General features: G+C 40.7%; 1 protein-coding gene across 1 annotated transcript; it reads right to left on the minus strand.

The window, feature by feature from the left end:
• Positions 1 to 1,101: 1,101 nt before the first annotated feature.
• Positions 1,102 to 13,585, minus strand: LOC142213471 (chymotrypsinogen A-like). The gene is made up of 7 exons (XM_075281821.1): positions 13,534 to 13,585; positions 13,345 to 13,448; positions 11,235 to 11,314; positions 4,253 to 4,331; positions 2,865 to 3,045; positions 1,929 to 2,062; positions 1,102 to 1,263 (listed from the first exon to the last, which is right to left on the minus strand). Exons 1-7 carry the CDS (start codon positions 13,583 to 13,585, stop codon positions 1,102 to 1,104), a joined length of 792 nt encoding a protein of 263 aa, XP_075137922.1.
• Positions 13,586 to 17,805: the final 4,220 nt, after the last annotated feature.

A 17,805-nucleotide genomic window follows, 5' to 3' on the forward strand; every position in this document is an offset into this window, starting at 1 on the left:
TATAGCACTGAACCCTTTAGGTAGTAAATTATTAAATGTAAGGTTACTTTGTGTTTGCTCTATTACCTTATTGAAGTCTGTTTATGTTTGACGCGTGTTTATATTGGAGAGACGCTTGTATATGTAAGTATGGTTTTCACTGAGCCTGTCAAGTTACTAATAGGATGCAGCTACATATCAGATACCCTGATTTTATTATCAGTTTTTGTTTTTTATCTATTTCTTGGAGAACCCCTTTATCTCTGTAACTGCACCTGATCAATATTGTATTTAGCTGTCTGTTGTATATTTGATCATGTACTGCCTGATAACCTATCCACAATGAGGAAATCATGGCAGGTTTTCTTACAAGTTTCAGGCCATAGAAGGATCCTGCAGTCATGGATGTATCCTTTGACAATTGATCAAATCAAAACCTTGGAACCATAAGGCTGCATTCACACTGAGTAACGCTGGCGTTTTTTGTGCTTATTTTTGCACATAGCGCCGTGTTAACGCCGCGTAGCGCCGCGTTAATGCCGGTCAACGCCACCGCAAAATAGCGTGGCGTTAACGCGGCGTATACGCGGCGTTAACGCGGCGCTATGTGCCAAAATAAGCACAAAAAACGCCAGCGTTACTCAGTGTGAATGGAGCCTTAAGATGGATAGAGGAATTTTTTTAAACTCAGCTATGTTTTTAATAATTCATATTTCCAAAATGATTAACTTTTAATTGTCTACAGATCTAAATATGGCTATGTGTGTGGGAATAGCCCATTTAATAAAATCTCATTTACTTTGCTGGGACTGTGTAATGCAGCATTTTTTCTGCTGCATTTCCTTATAGGCCAAAAATTCTTCACTTTCACAATATGGAATGCCTTAGCATTAGCTAACAATGCCTTAGCCTTATACAGTGCTGATTTAATATAAATTAATTTATAGTCACAGAGCGAAATCTACTGTATATTATAAAATACTGTAAACTATATTATGTTTACCCTTGTCATTTTTTTAGACTAATATAGATGTTACTTTGCAATACACACTATAAAACATTACATTACAAAATACAATCTTGTTGTAGTAACTTTAATGAACAATATTCATAGAGATACATTTAGTTAGCAGCAACAGTTTGGTCCAACCAGGATCTAAGAGCTGTCACACGAGCATATACAGCGGGAGTAGTAGTAGAGCAGGAGGAACTTCCCCAGGACACAACACCAACCAAGGTCCAAGCTCCATTTCTCTGGCATACAAGAGGTCCACCGGAGTCACCCTACAGAACAATTAAATGAATGTATGAGCAAACTATATATCTATTCATGTTCTATCATCTTTACAGAATTAATTTAACAAAATGCTAAGTATGAGACAAGAAAACCTTGAAAGAGGTCTCATGTACACAAGAGAATGACTCCAGGTCATATGGCATCATAATGCGGCATCCATAAATCTCTTAGGGCCTGAATTGTTCCCCAATATACTACCAGTGGGGAATACAAAGAAGACGTACTGACAATCCATAGTGTAAAATCAAGGATCATAATTCTTAAACTACCTGTTGTGTAGTTTAAAAACCTAGCCTATATCTGTTCTAAACGTTCTTTTTCCAATCATGTAACCTATATTTTTCATCCATTTCCCTGTGGTCTGACCATTTTTTCCATTTGTCAATCGTTTTTAACTATGCGTTAAAAACAGATAAACTTCTTTGTTCTGCTGTCATTTGGATGTAAATCCTTTTTTGATGAACTTAAAAACATATTCATTGACTTGTGTTGAGTCTTTCATACTGTGAAAACAACCAAAAATAGGACAGGTCCTATTTTTTTTTTACTTACTATTCATCTGAAAAGTAAAATTTCAATGTTCTGAAAAATGAGCATCACATGGCTATTCTTAAGTCGTATGCACGAGATTTAACAGCATTGTATAACTTACCATGCAGGAGGAGGCTCCAGATGCTCCAGCGCAGATCATGGTGCTCTGGATTCTGGTTCCCCAGTATCTCTGACAGTCAGCAGTGGTCAGAAGAGGCAGAGCGACCTGCTGCAGTTTGCTTGGAGTTATTTGTGCTAAGCAAAATTAAAAGATTTAAAAAAAAATCAACAAAAGTGAAATTTAATGAAAAAAATTATTTTCTATTATATGCTATTATCTTTTCATTTATGTTTGTCTTCTTAGAAATAAAAAGTACATAAATACTCATGCAAAATGTTTTGCAGAAATATAATTGATTACATTTACTGTTTTTTTTTTCTTTTCTCTTCTTTACAGTTTGTCACCTTGTAATGTTTTGCAGCAAAAGGTGGTACAGGCCAGAAATATAATAGCTAGTCTTATCCTTTTTTCTTCTTTTAAAGTCTAGGTAGTTTGTCTAATGCTAAGTTCACATCTGTGTCGGAGTTTCCATAGGAGACTTCATCACAGATTCCGTCTAAAGTCGATGGAGAGAAAAAACCTGCACAGTCCTGTCTAGGGGTCCACAAGTGTTGGCAAATAACCGCTTTTTTCGTACACAGAATCTCCATCTTTTGAGTCCCCATTCGGAACCAAACAACAGAAATATTATTATGTCCATTAATATATAACAAATCCTTTTACAAATATCTAAAAATTATAGAACTGGTGTGTGAAAATATCTTGAAAAAAAATACCACATTGATAACATGGACACATGCATGTGTCAAACTGCACCACAGATTTTCTGCATCAAAACCCATGTCAAAAACAAGTTGTTATGCACTAAACCCCTTTTTGATATTGATATGATTAAATATTAATAATTCTGCCTCAACATTTCCAATATACCTACATTATTATTAATATACATATTACTGCAATATACCTATAACTTCTATAATTGTAAAAACCTACATGCAGCATTTACGTAGCCCCATCCAGTGGTTACACATCTCTCTCCTCCATTGAATACATCACTAGAGGCAGCGAGACACACAGGAGCCACACGCTGGTTAAAGGTAGCAGCGCTGGTGAGCTTCAGAAGAGTGATATCATTTACAATGGTAAGGGAGCTGTAGTTGGGGTGTCTGAAGACCTGTTAAAAAAAAAAATCGGCCTTTAGACTAAAACTGAACGTACACATAGGATCTGAAATTAACATACAACCAACCATCCCAAACACATGTCCCAAACAACCTCAAACCTTTTGAATATCCCAGACACTTGGAAAATTAACACAAAAAGAGAGAAGACACCGAGCTGGTATATAGGGTAGTAATTCAAATAATATGGAAATATTAAGGTAAGAATGCCTGATTGGCTCATTACCTTGTGTTGTTGTGAATAGTCACAACAACTAACCAGTATTGAGTTCAAAAACCGAAATTACGGTGGCAGAGACTTCACCCTTGCAGCAATCATGCGGCTGTTAGGTCAATGGCTTACCATTAGGGTGGGAAACCTATGTGATGGAGAAGGTTTGGGACAATGCCCACACTTTTCATGTTGGTTCATGATGTACGCTCCCTGCTGATCTCTGTGCTGTAAGTACGCACATCATCCCAAACCTTCTCCATCGCACTGATGGTAATCCATTGACCTACTTGGAAAATTAAAAGATAGAAAGTCATTCAATGCTAATGAAGTGCTAAAAGCAGCAAATGACGAACACTTTGTTGCCGTGTTCAAATACAGTAGTACAAACACATGCCCACACAATACAAAAATCTCCCACACGTCTGTCAGTCTAGCCCATACACATCAGATCACAGCCGACAGACGGCAGAAAAAATCCACCACAACAGATTTAGGTTCTGAAAAACTTAAGGTGATGGTTGGCTTTATGAGACAAACTGTTGTACGTTTCAGTACGACCAACCAATAGCAGACAGTCTAAAATTTGCCACTTAAGTAATCTAAAATCTATATCCACCTTTAGGTCCCACATACCACATTGCAGCTAAAAACACTGCAGAAAAAAACATTTTATTTCCACAGCATTTTTCAGTTTTTACTGCAGTTGTCTCTGCATTTTTTCTTCTCCAATTAAATGTCTAAGAAAAACGCCCACAATTCCACAGTTGAAATTAACATGCAGTGTTTTTCAAAAATATATGTGTTTATTAAAATTCTGCTTTTTTTCTGCAATGTGTAGAAGAGATTAATAAAATCTAATTCACTTTGCTGGTACTGTAAAATGTACCAGTCAAAAAATTGCTTTTCCGCAATATGGGACCTTATAAAATGACATTTAAAAGACAAAATGAACAGTCTTGAAGGACGTTTCCATTGTTTCTACTTACCCTAGAAATGGTTTTAGTTTGAATAGGCTCAGCATTGGAAGATCGGTCGTATTCACCCAGAATTACACGGTGGGAGGTTCTGTATGTGAAAGATGTGCAAGCATGTTAGCTGCTTCAGGAACATTTATACGATTTATAAGATGGCTAGATGGCTGTCATCAATTTTACACCAATGGCAAACATATTGCATGAGGACAGTTTCACATGGTTAACTATATAGTCTTAATATTTATGTATAAATAATATTTTGTTTTATTGATCCCTTATTTCTATATGGAAATTACACTTTACAAAATCAGAATCATTCCATCAGAATGGTAATTGTTTCCTGTAAATTAGCTTTCTGCATATCAATAGTTTACATGATGTGAGAATACATATTTGAATGTATATACTGTAATACTCACTTTCATTATATAATAACTAAAATCTAGCATGCTATAATGGCGTGACAGTTGGCAGGGTGTTATTGCCACTTATTGGGACCCCAGCACACAAAAATCTATCAATTCTGTATTCTCCATAGCTCATTGGCATTTACAAAGAGCTGCACTGTACATTTTGTTGGTATATACATATATGCAACAGATATAGACTTATTGTATTACACTGCGTTGGAGGAACTTACAGCTTCCGGACACTAGATGGCGATGTTATTATTGTTATGTGCTATGATAATGCTATGGAGACTTGTCTATATCTCAAATAGCTGCATCTATCTATGGTAGTTCTTTCTAGTGTATTCCTCCATATTGCTGTATAGAGATGCTGATGTATGTTACCTCATGTTCTGAGAAGTAAACTGAAGATTAACCCATATAATCTACTCTGAAGCTTTCTTCTGCGACTGCACTTTGCAACAGGTTATGGGCCCAGGCACAGGCACAGTACCCAGCTCCCAGGCACCCAGATAAACCCAGGCACCCAGAGAGACCCAGGCACCCAGATAACCCAGATAGACACAGGACCCAGACAGGCCCAGGACCCAGACAGACCCAGGCACCCAGACAACCCAGGATCCAGACAGACCCAGGACCCAGACACCCCAGCAACCAAACCCAGCAACTAGCAGAGAAGACAAGAGGACTCTGTGAATGCAAAAGAATTCTCCAGAACAAGTCTCTACAACCAAGTAAGATAAGTTAAAGATGAACAGCAGCTCAGAGCTCAGACTTACAGTAGCTAAGCTGAACAATGAGAACTATCAGTTATGGAAGTTCAAAGTGGAGATGTTGTTGTCTAAGGATGATTTATGGGAGGTAATCACCACAGATAGACCCAATGAGAATGATCAGACATGGGAGAAGAAAAACAGACAAGCTAGAGCTACTATCAGCTTATTAGTGGAGGATGATCAGCTCATTCACATAAGAAATGAGAATACAGCAATGGGAATGTGGCAAGCTTTGAAAAAGTTACATGAAAGATCCAGCTTAAATCACAAGTTATTTCTGCTAAGGAAACTGTACAAGATTAGATTAAGTGCAGAGCAAGACATGCATGAGCACATATACTCCATGATGGAAGTGATAACACAGCTGAGATCTATTGGGGAAGATATTCAGGAAAGTCATATAGCAGCGATATTATTATGCAGCTTACCAGATTCATATACTGCTCTAATAAACGCTCTAGAAACAAGACCTGAAGCAGAGATCACACTAGAGTTTGTAAAGACCAGACTCATAGATGAATACCAGAGAAGGAAAGAACAAATAAGAGAATCCACAGAAGAGGTTAGTGGGAATGCTCTTAAAGTTACAGATAAAAAGCGCCACAACACAGAAACAAGAGAGTGTTTCAGATGTAAGAAAAAGGGTCATTTAAAGAAAAATTGTTCTATATGGAAAGCAGAACAACAAAAATTACAACAGAGAGACAGTAAACAGAAAGTGAAAAGCTCCATTTCTAACTCACATGCAGATCACGGCAATGGTACGTTTAAAGCAGCTGATAAAAAGTCATCATCATCATCATCAAGTTGGTTTATTGACTCAGGAGCAACAAGTCACATGACAAGTAATAAAAGTTTCTTTACTGAGCTTGATTTAGATAAGAAGGAAGCCATTTATCTTGCAGATGGGAGCAGAATAACAGCAGAAGGTATTGGACAAGGAATGTTGATCTGTTCTGATAAATCTGGAAATAATGTAAAAGTACTAGTAAAGGATGTATTGTATGTTCCAGAACTAGAAGGAGGGTTGTTATCCGTAAAAACGTCTAACAGCTAAAGGACTTACTGTAAAATTCAAAGATGATAAGTGTACAATCCTAGCAGGAGACAAGGTTATAGTCAGTGTAAATGCAGGAGAACAATTATATCATCTAGACACAGTACAGGAACAGGTGAAGTTATGTACACATGATCACAAGAATTGTATTCATGTATGGCATAGACGTCTAGGACACCGACATCCTGAAAGTATAATGGCATTACAGAAGAAACATCTGACAAAAGATCTATTAATATCTAATTGCTCAATGACCATGAAATGTGAATGTTGTATAAAATCAAAAGCTACAAGAGTGTCAATGTCTAAAGAAAGTGAAACAAGAAGCAAAAGACCACTTGACTTGGTACATACTGACATATGTGGACCCATGAAAGTGACCACATCAGGAGGTAATAGATACATGGTGACTTTCATAGATGACTATTCAAGATACACAGTCACGTACTTGATAAAGAACAAAAGTGAAGTTTTCAGTAAATTACAAGACTATGTGACAAAGTCGAGTAACAAGTTTCGAAGGAAGCCAATCATCATTAGAAGTGATAATGGAGGTGAATTTACAGGACACCAAATAGAAAACTACTTAAAACAGAATGGAATAGAGCATCAAAAGACTGTTCCATACACACCCGAGCAGAATGGGGTAGCAGAAAGAAAAAACAGAACTTTGACTGAAATGATAAGATGTATGCTGACAGATTCCAAACTACCAGAGAAATATTGGGGTGAAGCAGCAATGACGGCCACTTATCTGCAAAACAGACTTTTTTCAAGGAAACTGAAAAAGACCCCATATGAGCTATGGCAAGGTAATAAACCAAGTGTGAAGCATTTAAGAGTTTTTGGTTGTAAAGCCTTTGTGTTTATTCCAGAAGAGAAACGATCCAAACTTCAAAACAGAGCCGTAGAAGGAATATTTGTTGGATACTGTGAAAACTGCAAAGGATACAGAATCTTAGATCCCAAGACAGACAGAGTTACAGTGAGTAACAGTGTGACATTCATTGAGGATCTAAATGATGACGTAATGACATCACTGGAAATGAGAAATGACGAAAGCAGTGATATCAATGCAGGAATATCTGATGAGAAAGAAGTAGAAATTGCCGAGAATCAAAACTCTGAAAGTAAAGAGATACAAGAACAGGCAAACAATGAACCAAGACGTTCAATAAGAGAGAACAAGGGAAAACCACCTGTACGTCTTTCATACAAGGCGAGTACAAACAAGATATATGAACCTACATCTTGGGAAGACATATCAAAACTTTCAGAAGAAGAAGCTAACAAATGGATAAAAGCAACAGAAACAGAAATGAAATCCATGCGTGATAATAAGGCCTGGACACTGACAGAATTACCAGAAGGAAGAAAAACTATAGGATGTAAATGGTTTTTTAAGGTAAAATATCAAACGGATGGCACAGCTGAACGATATCGAGCAAGACTCGTAGCTAAAGGTTATACTCAGAAATATGGAGAAGACTATGATGAAGTTTTTGCACCAGTCGTCAAACATACTACAATTAGAACTTTGTTTGCAGTTGCAGCAACAAAACAAATGCAATTGAGACATCTGGATGTAAAGACAGCGTTCCTAAATGGAGATTTAGCAGAAGATATCTACATGGAACAACCTCCAGGATACAAAGATAAAAGAAAATCAAACATGGTTTGTAAGCTACAGAAAAGTATGGTTTAAAGCAAGCCGCTAAAGCCTGGAATGATAAAGTCACAGAAGTGCTCACAAATGAACATTTTCAAAGAAGTAAAGCAGATCCGTGTCTATACACAAAGAAACTGGGAGACAGATGGATCTATGTACTGATATATGTGGACGATATTTTAGTTTGTTTTGAAAAAGAAAGGGATGTAACAGAAATACTGAAAATTCTGGATCAACACTTTGAGATCAAAGATTTAGCAAATGTGAAACAGTACCTAGGGATACAAATAGAAAGAGAAGAAGATGGAAGTTATCTTCTTAACCAAAGTCACATGATTCAGGACATCATCGAAACATTTGGATTGAAAGATGCAAAACCAATAAAGTCTCCAATGGAAATCAACTATCTGAAGGAGATGAACAGTGAACAAAATATGTTGCCAGACAACGAACACTACAGAAAGGCAATGGGAAAATTACTGTATCTTGCAACTGTTACAAGACCAGACATTGCAGCAGCAGTAGGAATCTTGAGCAGAAAGGTGTCAAAACCAAATAAAATGGACTGGAATGCCGTAAAGAGAGTAATACGTTACTTGAAAGGAACTATCGATGTTAAACTAAAACTACCTGCAAGTAACAAATGCATTTTAACTGGATACGTGGATGCAGACTGGGCTGGAGATACACTTGATAGAAAATCTACCAGTGGTTATATTTTCTTACTCTCAGGTGGACCAATTAGTTGGGCTAGTAAAAAACAATCAATAGTGACACTGCCGACAACAGAAGCAGAGTATGTTGCCGCAGCACAAGCAGCTCAAGAAGTCTTATGGTTGAGACAACTACTGACAGACTTAGGAGAACAACTGTTGGAACCAACAAAGTTGTATGAAGACAATCAAGGTTGTATTGTTCTTGCTCAGACGGAAAGAGTTAATCCAAGAACAAAACACATTGATATAAAGTTTCATTTTTTGAGGGATTACCAGGAGCAAGGAATGCTGAAGTTAGAATATTGTCCAACTGAAGATATGACAGCCGATATTCTTACTAAGGCATTGAATGCTGAAAGACATCAGAAACTGATGAAGAAATTAAGTTTGACTGAATAAGTCTTTATTGTTGAGAAAGGGTGTTGTTATATACATATATGCAACAGATACAGTCCTATGAAAAAGTTTGGGCACCCCTATTAATCTTAATCATTTTTAGTTCTAAATATTTTGGTGTTTATAACAGCCATTTCAGTTTGATATATCTAATAACTGATGGACACAGTAATATTTCAGGATTGAAATGAGGTTTATTGTACTAACAGAAAATGTGCAATATGCATTAAACCAAAATTTGACCGGTGCAAAAGTATGGGCACCTCAACAGAAAAGTGACATTAATATTTAGTAGATCCTCCTTTTGCAAAGATAACAGCCTCTAGTCGCTTCCTGTAGCTTTTAATCAGTTCCTGGATCCTGGATAAAGGTATTTTGGACAAACAATTCAAGTTCAGTTAAGTTAGATGGTCGCCGAGCATGGACAGCCCGCTTCAAATCATCCCACAGATGTTCAATGATATTCAGGTCTGGGGACTGGGATGGCCATTCCAGAACATTGTAATTGTTCCTCTGCATGAATGCCTGAGGATTTGGAGCGGTGTTTTGGATCATTGTCTTACTGAAATATCCATCCCCGGCGTAACTTCAACTTCGTCACTGATTCTTGAACATTATTCTCAAGAATCTGCTGATACTGAGTGGAATCCATGCGACTCTCAACTTTAACAAGATTCCCGATGCCGGCATTGGCCACACAGCCCCAAAGCATGATGGAACCTCCACCAAATTTTACAGTGGGTAGCATGTGTTTTTCTTGGAATGCTGTTTCTTTTTGGACGCCATGCATAACGCCTTTTTTTATAACCAAACAACTCAATTTTTGTTTCCAAAATGAAGCTGCCTTGTCCAAATGTGCTTTTTCATACCTCAGGCAACTCTATTTGTGGCGTACGTGCAGAAACGGCTTCTTTCTCATCACTCTCCCATACAGCTTCTATTTGTGCAAAGTGCGCTGTATAGTTGACCGATGCACAGTGACACCATCTGCAGCAAGATGATGCTGCAGCTCTTTGGAGGTGGTCTGTGGATTGTCCTTGACTGTTCTCACCATTCTTCTTCTCTGCCTTTCTGATATTTTTCTTGGCCTGCCACTTCTGGGCTTAACAAGAACTGTCCCTGTGGTCTTCCATTTCCTTACTATGCTCCTCACAGTGGAAACTGACAGGTTAAATCTCTGAGACAACTTTTTGTATCCTTCCCCTGAACAACTATGTTGAACAATCTTTGTTTTCAGATCATTTGAGAGTTGTTTTGAGTAGCCCATGATGCCACTCTTCAGAGGAGATTCAAATAGGAGATCAACTTGCAATTGGCCACCTTAAATACCTTTTCTTATGATTGGATACATCTGGCTATGAAGTTCAAAGCTCACTGAGGTTACAAAACCAATTTTGTGCTTCAGTAAGTCAGTAAAAAGTAGTTAGGGGAATTCAAATCAATAAAATGATAAGGGTGCCCATACTTTTGCACCGGTCAAATTTTGGTTTAATGCATATTGCACATTTTCTGTTAGTACAATAAACCTCATTTCAATCCTGAAATATTACTGTGTCCATCAGTTATTAGATATATCAAACTGAAATGGCTGTTGCAAACACCAAAATATTTAGAACAAAAAATGATTAAGATTAATAGGGGTGCCAAAACTTTTTCATAGGACTGTATAGACTTATTGTATTACACTGTGTTGGAGGAACTTACAGCTTCCGGACACTAGATGGCGATGTTATTATTGTTATGTGCTGAATACATGTAATGATAATGCTATGGAGACTTGTCTATATCTCAAATAGCTGCATCTATCTATGGTAGTTCTTTCTAGTGTATTCCTCCATATTGCTGTATAGAGATGATGATGTATGTTACCTCATGTTCTGAGAAGTAAACTGAAGATTAACCCATATAATCTACTCTGAAGCTTTCTTCTGCAACTGCACTCTGCAACACATTTTTTATCACATACTTACGTGACGCCACAGTGAGCAGCAGTGACAACCCAGAGACTGTTGATCAGGGAACCACCACAGAAGTGGAATCCAGTGTTGTCCTGTGGAGTATAACCATACTAGTCACTATATTGCATTTATTACCGTTTGAAAACTACATTTTTATGGTTTTAGCTAACATTATTAGAAGCTCTTATGTAATATTTTGACATGGCAGAACATTGCATGCATGGAAGATGTGTAATGTACTGTACTATATACAATGGTGCATCAAATTTGGGAACCCTTCAGAATTTATTTAATCTATAGTTCTGCATAAATTTGACCTAAAACTACATCAGATTTTCACAAGTACTAAAACTCTTAGGCCGGGTTCACACGGAGTTACGTGCCGCGAGATTTGGCACGTAGACGCCGCGTGACCCTTTGCGTGCCGTACACGCTCCCATTCATTTCAATGGGAGCGGGGAGCGTATGCGCCGCGCTAGTTTGCGGCCGTGCATTTATTCACGGCCGCAAACTAGCGCGGCGCATACGCTCCCCGCTCCCATTGAAATGAATGGGAGCGTGTACGGCACGCAAAGGGTCACGCGGCGTCTACGTGCCAAATCTCGCGGCACGTAACTCCGTGTGAACCTGGCCTTAGATCCGATATTACATATCTGTGATTGACAAAAAAATATATGTGAACATTTACTTTTAGTATCTAATGTGACCCTGTTTCGGTAATCATTGATTAGTATTACACATAAGCCTGGAGAAAGTTTAGCCCATTCCTCTGTACAAAACAGCTTCAGCTCTGTTATGTTGGTGGGTTTTCTCCCATGAAAAGCTTGGCTTCCACATCTCTGTTGGGTAAGGGTGCATTCACTCAACTAAGTTTAAGCCAATTACAGGATGGGAACAATATGTCGGGAGGCAGGGACTCCTAGCTGAATAGATAACCGCTAAGGCTACTCTCACACACTAAGGCTACTTTCATATGACCGAGGTGCAAAATGGTTTTTAAAAAAACATCCACTTTTCATGTCTGTCTTACACCTTAGGTACACCAATTCCCCTCTGCAGACTTTCTGTCCCTATTATGACTAGATGAGAAAATGCTAGTCTTTCTGTAGGTATAATTGACATGCTGCAATTTTGTTTCCATCTTGAGGCCCCAGCCTCAATCCAATCCATTACACTTGTACTGTATGTCCTAGCTGTTTAGCCACCAGAAATCATACTCATCTGTCCCTGGTGCTCCAGTATCCCAGGCCGGTGTCTGGTTCTGCACCGCCCTAGGGATTGTTCCAGCGGAAGTCCTCACCACATGTGATCCCCTGACCCCTGATTGGGATCCGCGGGCACATGTAGCGTGGATACTCACTAGCGCAAGTCCTGGGGTACCGTTAGACTGGAGAATGGCGAAGAACACCAAATCACCAGGAACAAGTGTGTATGATTTTTTATTTTTTTTTACACCTTTCCTGTCCTCCAGAGAAAAAAACTGTTTTTCCTGGACAACCCCTTTGAGGCAATCTCGCAAAAAAAGCAAAACAGGAAAAGTAAATCTGTCTTTAAGTAATCTATCAGAATTATTATTTATAGTTTGATGGTTTTTAACCTTTTATTACAGTAAGCTTCTGTATTGTTTCTGTCACTGTTCTGGTGTTTAGGCAGCAACTGTGTTGTCTGTAGTATTATTATTTCTGTCAGAAACACTAGAAATTTGAAGGAAACTTGAAATACAACAACTATAAGTCAAAATGATCTGTCAGGATTAGACCATGTTTGAGATCACTCGTACTTGTCATTGTCCACTGGTCCCCCACAATCACAAGTTTCAAGAGGACCCTGAAGACTCACATGTTCAGGAAGGGCTACAACCATCAATAACTCTACTGCTACCACACCACCATCTGATCAGCCCTTACCCTCACCTACTGTCTCTATCTACTTCCCTCATAGATTGTTAGCCTTTGTGGGTAGAGCCCTCTATCCCACTGTACCACTGGGTCACTGTTAGTATTGTACTTGTTTTGTCTATTTTGTGTATTGTATGCAAACTCTCAAATGTACAGCACCATGGAAGTAAAGGTGCACTAAAAGTATAGAGCAGATTAAAATATGTTGACAGCTTTTACAGTACCTGGAGTGACACTTGCCATGGCCAGGATCCAGATACTGCATTCTCACCATTCACAATTCTGGCATAACCGGTAACAACAGGCCTAATACTTGGCACACCACAGCCTAAAAATAAAAAAAATATTTTTTTTTTCTCTGAGAAGTTCCTATGGATAATAAAATGTTATAGTAATGGTATTATCCAACTTACCAAGAGTGCCCCCAAGCAGGGCAAGGCACGAAAGAAGCCAAAGGAATGCCATTGTGATTCACTGTGGGACTGTGGCATTGCAATACATTTGTCAGGCTTATATACTATCAAACCACCAATCAGATGACAGCTTGTTATCTGACATTCATGTTTATAATTCCTTTTTAACCCTCTATCAGAGACCTTGAGTTATTATAGAACACTCAAGCAGCTGCACAGGGGACTAAAGATAAGTGAAAAACGTATAGTATGTTATAATGGAAATTATACTTGTGTTACATGCCCTACAGAATATATATATATATATATATATATATATATATATATATATATATATATATATATATATCAGTGGGGCAAAAAAGTATTTAGCCAGTCACCAATAGTGCAAGTTGCACATCCATGATGCGAATCTCCCGTTCCACCACATCCCAAAGATGCTCTATTGGATTGAGATCTGGTGACTGTGGAGGCCATTGGAGTACAGTGAACTCATTGTCATGTTCAAGAAACCAGTCTGAGATGATTCCAGCTTTATGACATGGCGCATTATCCTGCTGAAAGTAGCCATCAGATGTTGGGTACATTGTGGTCATAAAGGGATGGACATGGTCAGCAACAATACTCAGGTAGGCTTTGGCGTTGCAACGATGCTCAATTGGTACCAAGGGGCCCAAAGAGTGCCAAGAAAATATTCCCCACACCATGACACCACCACCACCAGCCTGAACAGTTCATACAAGGCAGGATGGATCCATGCTTTCATGTTGTTGACGCCAAATTCTGACCCTACCATCCGAATGTCGCAGCAGAAATCGAGACTCATCAGACCAGGCAACGTTTTTCCAATCTTCAATTGTCCAATTTCGATGAGCTTGTGCAAATTGTAGCCTCAGTTTCCTGTTCTTAGCTGAAAGGAGTGGCACCCGGTGTGGTCTTCTGCTGCTGTAGCCCATCTGCCTCAAAGTTCGACGTACTGTGCATTCAGAGATGCTCTTCTGGCTACCTTGGTTGTAACGGGTGGCTATTTGAGTCACTGTTGCCTTTCTATCAGCTCGAACCAGTCTGGCCATTCTCCTCTGACCTCTGGCATCAACAACGCATTTCCGCCCACAGAACTGCCACTCACTGGATGTTTTTTCTTTTTCGGACCATTCTCTGTAAACCTTAGAGATGGTTGTGCGTGAAAATCCCAGTAGATCAGCAGTTTCTGAAATACTCAGACCAGCCCTTCTGGCACCAACAACCATGCCACGTTCAAAGGCACTCAAATCACCTTTCTTCCCCATACTGATGCTCTTTTTGAACTGCAGGAGATTGTCTTGACCATGTCTACATGCCTAAATGCACTGAGTTGCCGCCATGTGATTGGCTGATTAGAAATTAAGTGTTAACGAGCAGTTGGACAGGTGTACCTAATAAAGTGGCCGGTGAGTGTATATATATATATATATATATATATATATATATATATATATATATATATATTTCTGAGGTTGTATGCAGCAGTTCTTTGCAGAAGTCAACAGCAGATAATAACCCTATAGATAACTCTATTTCTTTTGCCCTGGGACTTCATCATCTTTGTTACACAGATATCTAATATAGTGTATAGTATAGTGTATAGTGAGTGTGTCTGTAGTTGTAATGATAAATTATTATAACAAATGTCCAATGTAAAGGCATAAAATTATAAAACTCAACAAACACATTGCACATATTGTATGTCACTCTGATCTATTAGGTAAAGGTTGTGTCTGTCATGAGAAAATAAGAAAAGATCAGCACTAGAGATGAGCGAACACTAGAATGTTCGGGGTTCGAAATCCGATTCGAACAGCCGCACGCTGTTCGACTGTTCGAACGGGTTTCGAACCCCATTATAATCTATGGGAGGAAATGCTCGTTTCAGGGGTAGGCAACATTCGATCAAATTCTACTTACCAAGTCCATGAGTGAGGGTCGGGCTGGATCCTCCAAGCAGTCTTCTCCCTGAGCAGCGTCCCGGCTTCTTCTTCCGGCCTTGAATTCACTCAGCTAGGCATCGGGCCTGGGCAGAGCCGACTGCACATGCCCGCACTACAAGCGGACATGTGCAGTTGACTCTGCCCAGGCCCGATGCCCAGCAGAGTGAATTCAGAGCCGGAAGAGGACACCGGATGCTGCGCAAGGGGAAGACTTCTAAAGGTAAGAGAAGAACCAGCGTTGATTGGCAATGTATAGCATTCTGCCAATCAACGCTGATTCTGCATCGAATCTTAACTTCGAACTGCTAGTAGTACTCGATCGAGTACGAGTATTTCGAATACCGTAGTATTCGATCGAACACCTACTCGATCGAGTACTACTCGCTCATCTCTAATCAGCACTATTATGACCTAGTTTACATTTAGAACAGAAGCCACACTGCAGATGTGAATCATCATTAAAATGTGGGGTTTGTTTTATATTAAAGGTTTGTTATAAACTGTATTGAGACCAGTGGCGGATCCAGAGTTTGTGGGGGCCCTGGGCAATTGACTTTGGCGGGGCCCTACTTACTGCGGGTCTCGCACTTCTAACCTGTATTTCCCAACTGTTGAAGACTAGAAAGAGGGAATAAAATGCGCGGCGCGCGCAGCGCCGCAAGTTAGGCCCCGCCCACTTTTATGTTGACTCCACCCATTCTCATTCATTTTTCATGTGATTCCAGACAGTATAATCCTCCTACAGTCACCCTTAGTTTCATGTCCCCCCCTCTATATCTGTCCCCAGTTTCATGCCATTCTCCCCCTTTATCTGCCCACAGTTTCATGTCCCCCCCCGTCTCTGCCCCAGTGTCATGCCGTTCTCCCCCTTCATCTGCCCCAGTGTCATGCCGTTCTCCCCCCCTTCATCTAGCCCAATGTCATGCCGTTCTTCCCCCCTTCATCTGCCCCAGTGTCATGCCATTCTCCCCCCTTCATCTGCCTCAGTGTCATGCCGTTCTCCCCCCTTCATCTGCCCCAGTGTTATGTTGTTCTCCACCCTCCATCTGCCCCAGTGTCATGCAGTTCTCCCCCCTCCATCTGCCCCAGTGTCATACTGTTCTCTCCCCCTTCATCTGCCCCTGTGTCATGCCGTTCTCCCCCCTTCATCTAGCCCAATGTCATGCCGTTCTCCCCCCCTTCATCTGCCCCAGTGTCATGCCATTCTCCCCCCTTCATCTGCCTCAGTGTCATGCCGTTCTCCCCCCTTCATCTGCCCCAGTGTTATGTTGTTCTCCACCCTCCATCTGCCCCAGTGTCATGCAGTTCTCCCCCCTCCATCTGCCCCAGTGTCATACTGTTCTCTCTCCCTTCATCTGCCCCTGTGTCATGCCATTCTCCCCCCTTCATCTGCCCCAGTGTCATGCCGTTCTCTCTCCCTTCATTTGTCCCAGTGTCATGCCGTTCTCCCCCCTTCATTTGCCCCAGTGTCATGACGTTCTCTGCCCCTTCATCTGCCCCAGTGTCATGCCGTTCTCCCCCCTCCATCTGCCCCAGTGTCATGCCGTTCTCCCCCCTTCATCTGCCCCACTGTCATGCCATTCTCCGCCCTTCATCTGCCCCAGTGTCATGCCGTTCTCCCCCCCTTCATTTGCCCCAGTGTCATGCTGTTCTCCCCCCTCCATCTGCCCCAGTGTCATGCCGTTATCCCCCCTCCATCTGCCCCAGTGTCATGCTGTTCTCCCCCCTCCATCTGCCCCAGTGTCATGCCGTTCTCCCCCCTCCATCTGCCCCAGTGTCATGCCGTTTTCCCCCTCCATCTGCCCCAGTGTCATGCCGTTCTCCCCCCTCCATCTGCCCCAGTGTCATGCCATTCTCCCCCCTTCATCTGCCCCAGTGTCATGCCGTTCTCCCCCCCTTCATTTGCCCCAGTGTCATGCTGTTCTCCCCCCCTCCATCTGCCCCAGTGTCATGCCGTTATCCCCCCTCCATCTGCCCCAGTGTCATGCTGTTCTCCCCCCCTCCATCTGCCCCAGTGTCATGCTGTTCTCCCCCCTCCATCTGCCCCAGTGTAATGCCGTTCTCCCCCCTCCATCTGCCCCAGTGTCATGCTGTTCTCTAACACACACACACACTCACCTTCCCTCGTTCCCTCGCAGCTCTCTCCCTCATACACATATTGTAGGCGTGATGTGACGTCATCACATCGCGGGGCATGGGGCCCTAGGCGGTTGCCCGGCCCTGGATCCGCCCCTGATTGAGACTGTAATGAATGTTGTATATGTATGGTAATTGTATTCAGGTACAAATATAAATCCATCCAGTG

This window comes from Leptodactylus fuscus, chromosome 7 (assembly GCF_031893055.1).
Source record: "Leptodactylus fuscus isolate aLepFus1 chromosome 7, aLepFus1.hap2, whole genome shotgun sequence".
NCBI classification, from domain to species: domain Eukaryota; kingdom Metazoa; phylum Chordata; class Amphibia; order Anura; family Leptodactylidae; genus Leptodactylus; species Leptodactylus fuscus.

Bases quoted from the DNA above. Each gene is read 5' to 3' on its own strand.
- LOC142213471 (XM_075281821.1), bottom strand. From the start codon at position 13,585: ATGGCATTCCTTTGGCTTCTTTCGTGCCTTGCCCTGCTTGGGGGCACT. The intron at 4,332-11,234 runs GTAAGTATGTGA...TTTCACATACAG, and splicing joins GCTGCTCACTGTGGCGTCAC to AACCTCCCACCGTGTAATTC. The intron at 3,046-4,252 runs GTAAGTAGAAAC...TTTTTTTAACAG, and splicing joins AAACTAAAACCATTTCTAGG to GTCTTCAGACACCCCAACTA.